This window comes from Eretmochelys imbricata, chromosome 11 (genome assembly GCF_965152235.1).
Source record: "Eretmochelys imbricata isolate rEreImb1 chromosome 11, rEreImb1.hap1, whole genome shotgun sequence".
Taxonomy (NCBI): Eukaryota; Metazoa; Chordata; order Testudines; family Cheloniidae; genus Eretmochelys; species Eretmochelys imbricata.
Window position 1 is genome coordinate 63,966,169 of NC_135582.1, and position 13,707 is coordinate 63,979,875.

The 13,707-nt window shown below is 42.3% G+C and overlaps 1 protein-coding gene across 3 annotated transcripts in view; it reads left to right on the top strand.

Annotated features, from left to right (window-relative positions):
- The window catches only part of PIKFYVE (phosphoinositide kinase, FYVE-type zinc finger containing), a 99,425-nt gene that overhangs the window by 22,055 nt on the left and 63,663 nt on the right, over nt 1-13,707 (top strand). For 2 of the 3 annotated variants that reach the window (XM_077829826.1, XM_077829827.1), the window contains exons 8-12: nt 3,870-4,008; nt 7,216-7,373; nt 8,557-8,668; nt 10,706-10,853; nt 11,356-11,523. In XM_077829826.1, the coding sequence (XP_077685952.1) occupies nt 3,870-4,008; nt 7,216-7,373; nt 8,557-8,668; nt 10,706-10,853; nt 11,356-11,523 (725 nt within the window). The remainder of the gene's footprint in view (nt 1-3,869; nt 4,009-7,215; nt 7,374-8,556; nt 8,669-10,705; nt 10,854-11,355; nt 11,524-13,707) is intronic. The other variant, XM_077829828.1, reaches the window with a different exon arrangement.

The window sequence follows — 13,707 nt, forward strand, 5'->3', positions numbered from 1 at the left end:
ATGGTGGAATTCCTCAAGGGCTTCTTTTCCATGGGTCCAGATGATGAAAATGTCATCAATATAGCGCAAGTAGAGTAGGGGCGTTGCGGGATGAGAGCTGAGGAAGCGTTGTTGTAAGTCAGCCGTAAAAATGTTGGCATACTGTGGGGCCATGCGGGTACCCATAGCAGTGCCGCTGACTTGGAGGTATACGTTGTCCCCAAATGTGAAATAGTTACGGGTGAGGAGAAAGTCACAAAGTTCAGCCACCAGGTTTGCCGTGACATTATTGGGGATACTGTTCCTGATGGCTTGTAGTCCATCTTTGTGTGGAATGTTGGTGTAGAGGGCTTCTACATCCATAGTGGCCAGGATGGTGTTTTCTGGAAGATCACCAATGGATTGTAGTTTGCTCAGGAAGTCAGTGGTGTCTCGAAGGTAGCTGGGAGTGCTGTTAGCGTAGGGCCTGAGGAGAGAGTCTACATAGCCAGACAGTCCTGCTGTCAGGGTGCCAATGCCTGAGATGATGGGGCGTTCAGGATTTCCAGGTTTATGGATCTTGGGTAGCAGGTAGAATACCCCTGGTCAGGGTTCTAGGCATGTGTCTGTGTAGATTTGTTTTTTTGTGTGTTCTGTAGATCAAACTATTTTCTTCTAACAGTCGGAACTGATCAGAGTCTGGTATAAAGTCCTTGTGTAGATATGCTCCCTCTAACCCCTAGGTATTTATGACTTTGCTGAGAATATCTCTAAACTTTCCAGAGTTCATTAGTTACTCAGTCATTTCCCTAAAAAGTTATTAAATAGGCTTTCAGACTACATAGTTAAAAATGGCATCAGGTCCCAAAAATGCCTGACACGTTAATTAAATGCATGCTCTCTCTGCAATGCACTGTGGCATTTTCAGTAGAATGACAGCGAATTAATAATCAACTGTGCTAGCCATGCTCTGTTTTGAGGGGTATTAAGGCTGCCTTTTGCACTTATCTCCTAATTGTCTCTTGCATTGAACAGGCAAATATAGCTAATTGCCTTAGCTGCTATTTGACTGCTAACTTGACTGAATTCCATTTCTAACTCATTGGGCATATGGATAACCATTCTAACCAGCTATTTGATATAGATTTTATTTGCCAGTCAAGATAAGTATATATTGCTGAAAATAGGAGGATCATACAAGAGACTATAAAGGATGTTCTTAGAGGACCCAAGTCTGCCACAGTTACGATGCCCACAAGTGATCCCATTGAAATCAATTGAACTACTCTATGTAGTGAAGCAAATAGGGTTTCAGAGGCATAGAGGTGAAAAGACTTGCTCAAGGTCACCCAACAGGCCAGTGGCAAAACTGGGTCTAGAACCCAGATCTCCTGAGTCCCAGTCCAGTGCGCTATCCACTAGGCCACAATTCAGGTATATACAATCAGGCTTTGAATGTAATTGATGGTGACAAAGTTTTGATACGAATGTCCATTTAGTTAGCTGGTCATGTTTGTGTGGTTTTATACATACCTACATAAATAAAACAGTTATGCTTTCTACAGCTAGATGGCATAGCTAAACTAGTTCTTGTAAAACAATTGACTAGTACTAGAAAACATTTGATATGGGAAGTTGTTAAAACTGTATAACTTTTTCTGTACTGATCTAAATGATCGGTTCTTGAAATGCTGTTAACTCATGTGACTAGGAACATAACATCTGCGGTAGCTGAAGGCTATTAGCAATGACAGCCTTAGCTGTATGTCAGAGGTATGCTGTGACACATTGCTTATATTGGCCAGGAAAATGCTATTAATTGTCCTTTAAATGTCAATTGTTGAAGTACCAACGTGGCTTGTCTTGATCCTGACTCGCTCATTACCTAATTTGAGCCTATTAATGTAGACTTTTCCGCTTTCTTTCAAACACTTCAACAGGCCAGTACTACTGATTGAAGGACTGCTGCTTTTTTATTCTATTGCTGCTTTTTTTTTTTAAAATATAACTTCAGTGTCCACATTCTTACAGTTTCATGTTCCATTAACTTCTGTAGTCTGCATTCCCTAGCTATCTAATAGTTCTAGAGTAAGGCCAAAAGGACTATCAGATCATCACTTCTGACAGAACATCACTTCTGACATCACTTTGACAGAACGAGGAGTAATGGCCTCAAGTTGCAGTGGGGGAGGTTTAGATTGGATATTAGGAAAAACTTTTTCACTAAGAGGGTGGTGAAACACTGGAACGCGTTGCCTAGGGAGGTGGTGGAATCTCCTTCCTTGGAAGTTTTTAAGGTCAGGCTTGACAAAGCCCTGGCTGGGATGATTTAACTGGGAATTGGTCCTGCTTCGAGCAGGGGGTTGGACTAGATGACCTTCAGGGGTCCCTTCCAACCCTGATATTCTATGATATTCTATGACCTCTGTCTCACAGGCCACCAGCAGCACCCGCACGCCAAACCCAACAACTGAAATTAGACCAAAGTATTACAGCCTTTAGGAGACTAGACTATTATGTGCCCCAGGCAGAGACTAGGAGGGACTGCGATACACCAATACCAAAGGCCCCTGAAATGGCAGGGAATTGATTTAAATGAGAGAATCCTGGTAAATGACCTGCACCCATGCTGCAGAGGAGTCACATGAACAAAAAGTCCTCCCCAGCCCCATATATGACAATCAGTTAGAGCCTGAGCACGTGAGCAAGAACCAGCCAGCCAAGCACCTGAGAGGAAGCTCAGTACCACCTCCCAGCACTGGCCCACCTTACCCAGTTCACGATCTCCAGCTGTGGTATCGCTGCTGTTTCAGGGGGAGACCAAGAAACCCCAGACTGCGCTGGGGTTGGGGAAGGGAGAGAATTCCTTCATGACCTCTGCAGGTGACCCGAAACGTGAGATTTTGAGGATATCGAACATAGAACCAGATGGGACCCCTCTGCCCCACACTGTCAGCAGGAGCTCTACGAGTCCCACTTATAAAGTGGTCTAGCTCTCTTAAAACTATGCTTGTTTGCCCCCCACAACGTCTATTGGGAGGCTGTTCCAAACCCTCACTTCTCTGATGGTTGGAGACCTTCTGATTTCCAGCCTGAATTTGTTCACTGTCAGTTTGATTAACATGTCACTATCTGTCCTATAATTCATAGCTTATTCCTGAAAAAACTTAATGAACTAAAAGATTGTAACGCCTAAAAGAGGACAATTGCAGAAGTTGCACAATTCTTCCCCTCCTATAAAACAAACCAAAACCCTACCAGGAACCTGTTTAAAATCACTTTTTAAACTAGCTTAAGTTGGGTATTGTCCCCATAAAGAACTCTCATTTCAAAATGCATTACTGTGAGGTGGGTGGGGAAGAGACGATAAAATAAAATATACTCTGAGGCGTCCCAAAGCTGTGGGATGTTGAAGAAGAGGATACATTTGCTTTTTGTCACTATATAATATATCACCATTTTGTGAAACTGTTGAATGCGTTATTCACTGGAGTGTGGGACTTGACCCAGTGTTTGGAAACAGTTGGGTCCAAGGTTGATTTTTTTTTTCCTCCCCCCCCCCCCGGACCCCATCCTTATGGGGAGGAAAAAAAACCACTTGGCTCAAATAGTCCTCCTGATGTGAAGCTGTTCAATATGAACTATTTTGCCTGTTAACATCTTTTATAATATAGAGATTCCATGTAATCTCTTTCAGCACAATATCATTTTAATGTTCCCTGTATTGCAGCCATCTTAAAGTGTCATTCCCCCACCTCTCCCAAATTAAGTGATGCTTTGGAAAGCTAGCGTATGCTAGCACATTGCTTAAAGATTCTTGAAGCATGTTGTAAGGTCACAGCCTGTTCTGATAAAGTTTTGTTTATGAGGGGTTTGCAGACTATAAGTATTGTTTCTCTTTCTCTCTCCAGATCGGCCAGCATTACTAACCTGTCACTGGATCGGTCTGGTTCACCCATGGTGCCTGCATACGAGACATCCGTCAGTCCCCAGGCTAATCGCACGTATTTGAAAGCAGATACCAATGAGGATGAACGAAAAATTCTTCTGGTACAAACTAGATTTTTGTTGTCTTCCATTGTGATAGCAATGTGTTATGTGTGTCTGTCTTTCTAATGCTTTCTTTGTGGTACATGTTGTGGCTCGTGTGTGTGTGGATTTTAAAATGATCCTTGAGTTTCTTTCCTTATGGGTTAGCAAGTTCTAACTGTAAATAGTTGTTTTAATGTAAAATAGTTATCTAGTCATTTGAATGAGTTAGAGACCACAGCTAATGTTAGAAGTTTTGAAATTTGACCTTCTCCCTATCTGCTTTGCTTGCGGAGTTAATGTAACTTTTCTCATAGGAAGTAGCACTAATGCATTTGTTCCAGGAAAAGCAATCAAAACCAGTAGCACAGCACTCTGGAGCAATCCTGTTATAAAACATTCTGTTCTCTGTGTTGTGAGAAATACTATATAAAACTAAAAAAAACCCCAAATCCCAAACCCTTGTTTACATACTTAACGTTTATAAAATCAATTAAAATGGAGGGAGGGGGGAGATGTTTCATTTAAAACTGTCCAACTAGTGCATAAAACTGCATAACTAGTGTTGAATCTTTCTGGATGTCTGTTACCATTCAAAACCAATAAGGTCAAATCTTATACTAGTACTGTCTCCCTGTGGATTGCATATGTAAGGGCAGAATTTGATGTTTGGTGGTGGCTCACCTTTTTATTGTAGAGCTTCCACATTGAAGCAAGCTTTATAATGAGACAATTTCTTCCTTTCAAGGAGAATGCTGTAGCAGATATGCTCTGCAGAAGGGATCTAGGAGTGTCAGGGAGAGTAGGGGGACAGCTTAGGATCTTGTTCAGTCTGGGGGACAGAGACACTAACAGCTTAAACGTTACAAATACAGCTTGGGACAAAATAGTCAAAGCTGTTGTGTCTTCACTTAACTTTAGATCTGATTTTTAGAATTGTTGCTTTTATGCAATAATTTAGGATGTCATAATTGTTTCTTGTAATACAGGAACTGTCCTGAGTCCCTGTCAGGTCATGATACTCTTAAGTGGTGCATTGAATTGACTATACTGTGATAAAAAGTTAATGGCCTTTGCTTGCAAAGGGGGAGTTTGACAAGGTGCAGGAGCACTGGAATTCTGAATGAAATCCATGCACGCTTCCATAATCTGCAAGCTAAAATCCTAGAGTTTAAAGTGTTGTGTTGTTCTGCCAATTGATTTCAGTCTAAAACACAAAGCAATATTAAGATGACTGAATTCTACTGAATCAAATTTTATATACTCCTGCCATGGCAGGAGTGACGTGCTTTGTAGCTGACCACCCCAAAACATGCAGTGCACTGGACAGGCTAGCATGGGATGCATGGAACTGGAGTCAACCAATCAGTGGGACCAGGTTCCTGTAAGATGAAGCCAAGGGGGATAGAAATTTCTGGGGCAGATATAGTAAACCTGTGCACACAAAACTGGGTTAAAATTATAGGATTTTTTTTCGGGGTAGGGATAGGGAAGATCCTAAGGAAACCAAACGTTCCTGGCAAACTTGTCATCTCAGCAAAAGGGTTAGACGAGAGGAATGCTGATCAGATTTGATAAATCACTCAATTACTTGAATTTTTAAAGGGGTGAGGAACTGGGTTTGCTTATGGTGTATGAAGAGGCATGTAGTAGAGTCCTGGCTGCTTTTTTTATTTTTATTTGTGTGTGTGTGTGCATGTTTATATATAATATATATAAAATCAGGAATGTTGACCTGGTCTTGCTCTGGGAGATATCAGTATGTCTTGTGAGCTTTTTTAGCCCTTTGTTTGAAGGTGTGTGTGTTTGTTAAACACACACAACCCTAAAAACTGTCCTAAACAGAGATTAATAATAAAAATAAAAACACTTGACGTCTAAATGAAAATCACTTCCCCTCTCAATCAGTTTGCTTGATAACTAATGTCATAATTCTATTGGTTCTGTGTGTTTACATAGTCTTCCGGGGGGCGGGGGGAGGGAACCCTACACTTCTTTAGGCTAACTTTATGCATCATGTAGTAGCAACTAAAGAAACAATCCCAATTCTTTCCTCTCTTCCTCTTTGGGCTGTTTCAACACCTGCAGATCTTTTCCTGTGGTGCATGTCCTTTCAAATGACTGGAACATCCGTCCACAAGGATAAGAGCATTGTCTGGGTGTGCTGGTGGGGAAGAGTTGTTCTGGCCTGCAGAGACATAGCCATGACCAATATTAGGTAGGCTACAGCCATACTAGTGTCAGGCAGTTTTATGACAACATAATTCAAAGTTGTAGTGTAACTAACCAACATATCAGACCCTGTGATTCAGAGTTGTCTAGCACCAGAGATTTGTGGAGAGAACCTGAATCATGGGGTGGGTGGAAATCATGTTCATGGATGTCCTGGGCCCTTGGTTATGTTAACTGGAAAGTGAGGTCCTGGAGGTGTCTTACCATGCAGAAAACTAGCTTTGATTGCCCAGCTGTGGCTGCTCTTATGGAGGTGGAAGTACAGGTAAAGGAGTGTTTGCGTCAAAATGGATGGAGGCCTGAACCTTAAGGATTCAGAATGGGGTACAGAAGATTGGAAGTAGGGATTAGGTAGTGTGATTTGGCCTCTCAATTGGCAATAAGTGGAGATGGTGGAGAGGCATTCGTCCATAGAAATGGGATGGTAGAAGTTACTTGAACAAAATGGCAACATAGAAAGCATCATTCTCAAAGGGATCTCCTTAACTAGTTGACCAAAGAGAGCTCTGAAGGAGGCTTGAGTGCAGCATTCAGGTCAACAGCACAGAATGTTCAGAAGAGCATTTATTGCTTTACCTGAAGAAAGATTCAGTGTTCCTTGGTCTTCTACGTAGCCCCCAGTTCCAGGGGGCTGGAAGAGGGAGTTCAGCATGGTAGCTTTACTGCTAGGAAAGTACTTGCCTGACTTACACAGTGAGCTTCTGCATTGTTTGACTGTATGTATAAAATATTACTGCAAAATTCTTCCCTTCTTTCTGAATTGATCTTTGCTGCCTCATTCTCAGTGTATAGGATCACTTGCTGTAAAAGAAAGGACTTAAATAGCAGCTGATGTACGCTGCTTATTTAGAAGCAAATACATAACGGCTTCGACTTTACTCTTATTATTGGAAGGCTGTTGCTCAGGAGCCAATTTGAAGGCTTGTGCTGATGTAGCTGTATCTAACTGCAAGGTCAGTCTTTCTAAAACCCTCCGTAACTGTCTCTCTCACACAGGACTCTGTCCAGTTAAAGGATTTGTGGAAGAAAATTTGCCATCACAATAGTGGGATGGAGTTTCAGGACCACCGCTATTGGCTGCGGACCCATCCCAACTGCATTGTGGGAAAGGAACTAGTCAACTGGCTCATCAGAAATGGACACATTACCACAAGGTATTCCTGATATTTAAAAATGCTTAAATTAAACCCATCTGCCATTGCACTCATCGTCTGTGTTGGTTGGCATGTGTGTAAATTTTTTCCCCCCCCGTGGTATATTCCCCCTTTAAAGTGAGTGTGCATGTGTATCAGTGGATGGAGAGAGGAAATGAGACTCTGATCTCCTCCTCCTCCTCCCTTCCTCTGAACAAGGGAAAGAATGTCTTTAGCTCATTTGCTAATTCTGACAGCACATAACCTAATGAAGGGGCAAGTCGAGTCGGAAGCTAGGGCAGACGACTAGCCCAAGGGAATGGAGTTACCCGTGGGAAGGGAAAGGTAGCTGGGGGGCCGGGAGCAGAATGGGAGTAGCAGACTGAAATGGGCAGAGGGGACAGTGAGAGAATGGTAATCACTAAAACTGGCACGAGACTACTGTTAAGAATGTCTCTGTTTTTGGAACACTGTGCTCTGTTTCATAATTGCTGATCAACTCGTTCTTAAAGGTTTCCTAATGTTGGTTGAACTAAGCCATGCCTTTTGGGTAGATGCTCTAGTGATAGTCTCCACTTTTAAATAATGTAACCTCCATCAACAAAAGATCAGATCAACTGTGCTGCGTGGATACTGCAGTTGTGTTTCTTAGCTGCACAAGCACAACCTTGCTGCTATAGCTGGCTGGCCTGGGGGTGGGTTTCAGGACCCCTCTAACTATTTGTAGGCTTTGGATGGCCCCAAGATCTAGGGATAACTGGGTCTGCAATGTAACAGCTTACCATCCCGTATAGCACTGTATGTTTGCCTTGCAGTGCTGAGGGCTTGTAAAGGATTATCCCTGTCTTACTGAGTTAAGAAGGGCAGGAATCGAGATGATTCAAGCCTGCACAGCATGGGCCTGAGTCTTCAGCGGTGCTGAGTACCTACAGCAAGGAGTTGGGGTGTGGGGGGGAGGGTGTTCAGCACTTCAAAAATCAACAGCCAAACATATAGGTGGGGAACACTTGCATTCCTGGCTCTAGTCATGTTTTCAATCCACTGTCTCACCAAATTGTCTCTAAATAAGTACCTTTTCTCTAACAAATAATGCAGAATAAAGGAGAGCTAAATTATGCTTTTTTTGGGTAAAAGTTTGTACTGTAAACCATACACACTTATAACCAGACTCTTAATACTCGCCTGTCTCTTATTCTGCCCTTAGAGCTCAAGCCATCGCAATAGGACAAGCACTGGTAGATGGACGCTGGCTTGATTGTGTCAGTCACCATGATCAAATCTTTAGAGATGAATATGCTCTGTACAGACCACTGCAGGTACAGAAACCTTTTCTAGCTGCCATTGGAACGCCGATTCAGTTGTGGCTGGCGAACTGTTGTCACTTTCCTTCCTCTGTATGCTCTGCTAGCTCCTAGGTTTCAAGAGAACTAGGCCTAGCTTGCCTCATGTTCTCTGTACTCTTGGTGCTGTCCCTGTGCCAGCTGGGTCTGTCTTGTGTTGTGAGTGTGTGGAAATACTCATCATCTCATTACACCAATGTAAACTAATTGAGTTAAGGTCATAGAGGAAACTAGGTCAGGCAAGGAAGCTTTGATGCTTCCTCTGTGAGGAGAAAGGGTGGCCACGCCTATGTTAAGTTAAAAAGGAGGAGGGGTTCTAAAATCTGATTGCATCAACAAAAGTCTAAAGTCACAATGGTAAGCACATTCCAGTGTGGCTTCTGAATAGCATAGCCAGTATTCAGAACAGCTGTCACACTCTAGGAGTAGATGTCACTTGTGATACAGCATGTAGCTTTTCCGGGAAGGGCCATTGTCTCTTTGAACAATGACATCTTTGACAAGTTCTTCATAAAGACTTAAAAAATACACCATCCTTCCAACTCTTAGACAGTATTTTGGGAAATTAATTGCTGAATTCCTGATCAAAAGAAGTTGATAGGTTTAGGAAGAGATTGAATTCCCTAATTTACTTATTGTTGCCAGTAAAGTATCTGGAGACTTTGCGTAAAGGGTTTCTCCACCCTAGTATATAAATGGTCTCTCTTTATTCTGAGCCTGAGTTGCAGTGTGGAGAAAGAAAGTCAGGGCCCCAGTAAAGGAAAAGTGACTGAAGATGCTGTCTGGGCTCTGGCATTGTCCTGCTTGAGATATGCTGAGGCGTAAGATCTGCCAAAACCATTAGTTTTTGTCTTGATTCATGCAATCACTTCTACCAGTCAAGAAACAACAGAAAGTTTTAGTTATAGTTGGTCGTATATAGTCTGCAGTTCATGATTAACTTGTGGTTTACCGGTCATGCTCTTGTATGATCTCTGATCCTGTAATGTGTAAAGTCAGCAGGAAGTTGCATCTGACTCTCCTCTTGTCTATTTCTGTATAAATTGGGAGTAACTCAACTGAATTCAGTGGAGTTAAACTGGTGTCAGTGAATTTGTTTTTGCAGCAATTGCATTAGTTTCAAAGGAGGAAATTCTAACTAGACCTGCAATTCCTTTGGTGACTGGACATTTCTGTCTTGGGGGTGGGGTGGGGTGGGGGGTAGATTGAAGTTGCTGTCTGCTCTCTGGGATTCCCTGCCATCAGATCCCAAGGCCTTGCTTCACAATAGTTTCTCTCTTGATTTAGAGGGCCAAACCTGGCTTTCAACTGAATCAGTTAGCCCCACTTGATTTGGTCAGTCACAGAATTGTTCAAGGGGCTAAAAGTGCATGTCCTTCTCCCAGATCAGCATGGTCAGTTTATGGGGGTAAAGTATAGAGTTTGGCAAACCCCTTTGCTCTAGTCCTAGCACTCCTGTGCAGGCTCTTAACATGTTGTGGGGATGAATAGAAAACTTGCAAGTCTTTCATTTGCCTGAATCATAGAATATCAGGGTTGGAAGGGACCTCAGGAGGTCATCTAGTCCAACCCCCTGCTCAAAACAGAACCAATCCCCAATATTTGCCCCAGGTCCCTAAATGGTCCCCTCAAGGATTGAACTCACAACCCTGGGTTTAGCAGGCCAATGCTCAAACGACTGAGCTATCCCTCTTCAACATGATTGACTTGTGAGAGTGGGGTGAGGTGCCTGGGGGAAGAAGCAAAGACTGATGTGGGCAGAGTAAAGAGGTACTCGCTTCCTGTCCTAAACAGTTGCTGCCCCCCACCCCTCAAGTGGTGGGTGGTTCCGTGATAAGTTTATCCCACTGTGTGCATACATTTACTTTGGTGAAGTGCTTCAGGCTGCAAGACACAATATAAATGTAAGCTGTTGCTGTTTTGATCAGTGCATAGTGGTGCCTTTCTAAAGCAGCTTAACATCCCAGAAGGGCTGAAGAATTAAATTTACTTTCTCTTTTCCTGATCTCCCAGAGCACAGAGTTCTCGGAAACGCCCTCTCCAGACAGTGATTCGGTGAACTCCGTAGAGGGGCACTCTGAGCCATCCTGGTTCAAAGACATCAAGTTTGATGACAGTGACACAGAACAGATTGCTGACGAAGGGGAGGATAACTTGGCCAGTGAGTTTCAACTGACTCTCTTCCATCTTCGCATGACAAATTAGCATAACTCTCTCTCTTTTTGTGTGTGTATATGTGTAATGGAAATGAAAGTCCTACTTTGCTGGTAGTAGCTGTAAGGTTCCAAGTAAACTAAAACCTCACTAGTTCTCCTGTTTCTTGTGGTGGATACAGTATTTTCTAATCAGTTTGCAAAACTTGATGTTTACAAATTAGTATAAACTCTCTGGATTACAGTAGCACAGACGGACTAGTTTGGGGTGTCAAGACAGACACTGGTTTGATGTTCACTTGGGTTTTAAAATAAATCTATAGAACTTCCTTCCAACACTTAATCTTATCTTGAAGTGTACAGATTTAAGACTGAAAATACTGTATCCCTTTTAGTATTGCACACTGGGCTTTATGTATTAAAGACAATTTTTCTCCTCTCCAATACCCTCATGATACCCATTTGAACCCCTTTCCTCCCTGTATCTTCCCCCTTACCCAACATTAAAAGACTCCGCCAGCCCTAGCAAGCGCACATCAGTCAGCAGCTTCCAGTCCACAATGGACAGTGACTCAGCCGCTTCCATCAACCTGAACGTGGAGCTGGACAACGTGAACTTCCATATCAAGAAGCACTCCAAGTACCCACATGTGCCCCCTCACCCTGCCGACCAAAAAGGTACGAGGTAGTCACCAGCTGGAGTTGCACATGATGGAGAGCGGTGCCCTGACACTGATGAGTTTACCCACTACTACCTGTAGTTGTCTTGTTGATGGGTGTATATATGAGATCTTTTTAGTTAGCCCACCTGCATACGTCCTCTTGACAGAATAAGCCAACTATGCCACCTTCTCTGAAGAGCGTGCAACTTCTTATGTGGCTATTCTCTTTGCAGTTGGAGGATACCATGCTACCTCCTCTCTCCTTTCACAGCATGGCAGTTCCAAACATATTGTCTTGTTCAGCTAACTGGGACAACATCATAAGTGTGTGTGTTCCAAGAAGATTCCCGTCTGGCCAATTTAAGGTGTGATTATTTAAAAAAAAAAAAAAAAAATCAGACTGTCACTTTTTTTAATCACCATTAGTGATGGAGAAGACTTAATCCCTCCATCTCTTTTCATCAGTTTACCACTGTTGGTCCAATTATCCTTTTATAAAATGCATTGATTAACAAATCTAATAGTCAAACTGCTGAGTAACTCTTAAATCTCTTCTATAAATGAATGCTAAATTGGAATGTGAAAAGGCATGTGAAATCTATTTGAAAATATCACCTATTCTTCCATTCTATTTTAGTATACTGTGAACCAGACTATGGCTGACTGAAACAAAGTCTGGCCCACTGTTTTTGTTTGCAAATAATTGTGGTGGCTCCTTTAAATGCTGGGGTGGCTCTTTATTTCTGTTCTCCTTTCCCTTACCTGCAGCTTCAACAGCTTTGTAGATTCCTGTCCTTGGTTTCTTGAAATGGGCATTTAAAAGTCTTTGATTATGGAGTCTGTCCACAGTTCTTGTAAGGCTCACTAGCAGAGTAGAGGATCTTTAATTGGGATGCTCCTAGTGAGTGCATTCCTCAGTTGTCAATGTAAATACAATGGAAAAGTTTCTGTTGGGGTGAATTAGGACAGAAAAGCTTATTTTTTTTCACTTGTTCACAGATGGTTTGCTCTGAAAAATTTTGGGTTGGACAGAGAATACTGGAAGCTTCAGCCTAAAATGAGTTTGATGCAGCAACTGTTAGCAACCAAAAAATGAAAAAGCCCCTATGGCAGTGGGCTAACCTTAAATTCAAGTATCTACAGCAGGCACTGCTTGTACCTGCTAAAGTCTGTCCAGAAGGAAAGGAAAATAGGTGTATTGTAAAAATGAAAGTGCTGAAGGTACTTTCAAAAACGGAGTGACTTTATATTCGATAATAGCCTAGTTTTGTCTGATGTTATGACCCCACCTTCTTCCCCTCAAAAGATTATCAGCAGCATCCATTGACTTCACTGACCATTATGGGCACAGCTTACTATGTGGGTTCCTAATTTAAGGCATTTAAGCTTTGAAAATCTTGTCCACTGTACCTTATTCAGTATATAAAACTAGATATTTGAGAGCAAGCGCACACAACTGGAATCAAAGATAAGCCATCTAATTCACAGTGTGCAGTAGCTGGGGCAGTCAGGAATAAACCTAAAAGGAAAGTGTGTTCCCACTACAGAGCTCTGAGATCTTGGAAATTGCTGATGCAGATGTTTCTAATCTTTTCTTTCCTTGTTCTCCTTCTTTTCAGAAGGGTGTGGGCTTCAATTCTCTGGAAGCTGTATGTTTATGTTCCTGTCACATTGATGAATATCATATTTGTCATTATCTACCCATTATAAACTGATAGGAAAATGTGATCCTAGGTGGTCTGTGGGATTTTTGTATTTATTTATTTATTTATTTTTGCATAGGCCTAAATTTTTGTGTTAACTCCTAGACTTTAAGGTCAGAAGGGACCTTCATGTCATCTAGTCTGACCTCTCGCACATTGTAGGTCACAGAACCTCACAGACCCGCTCCTATAATAGCCAGAGGTTATGGGCCTGAGTTACTGAAGTCGTCAAATTATGGTTTAAAGACTTTAAGTTATAGAGAATCCACATTTACACTAATTTAAACCTGCAAGGGACCCATGCCCCATGCTGCAGAGGAAGACAAAAAAAAAAAAGTCAGGGGCTCTGCCAATCTGAGAGAACTTTATTATGGAAGTAGATTCTGCTGTGTTGTAGCCTCAGCATGTTACTCTTCAATAGAGTTGTGAAGTTTGACCAAAGAATATAAGCCAGGCATGTTCTTGGGCTCCCCCCCACATTCAGGATTACAGAATTA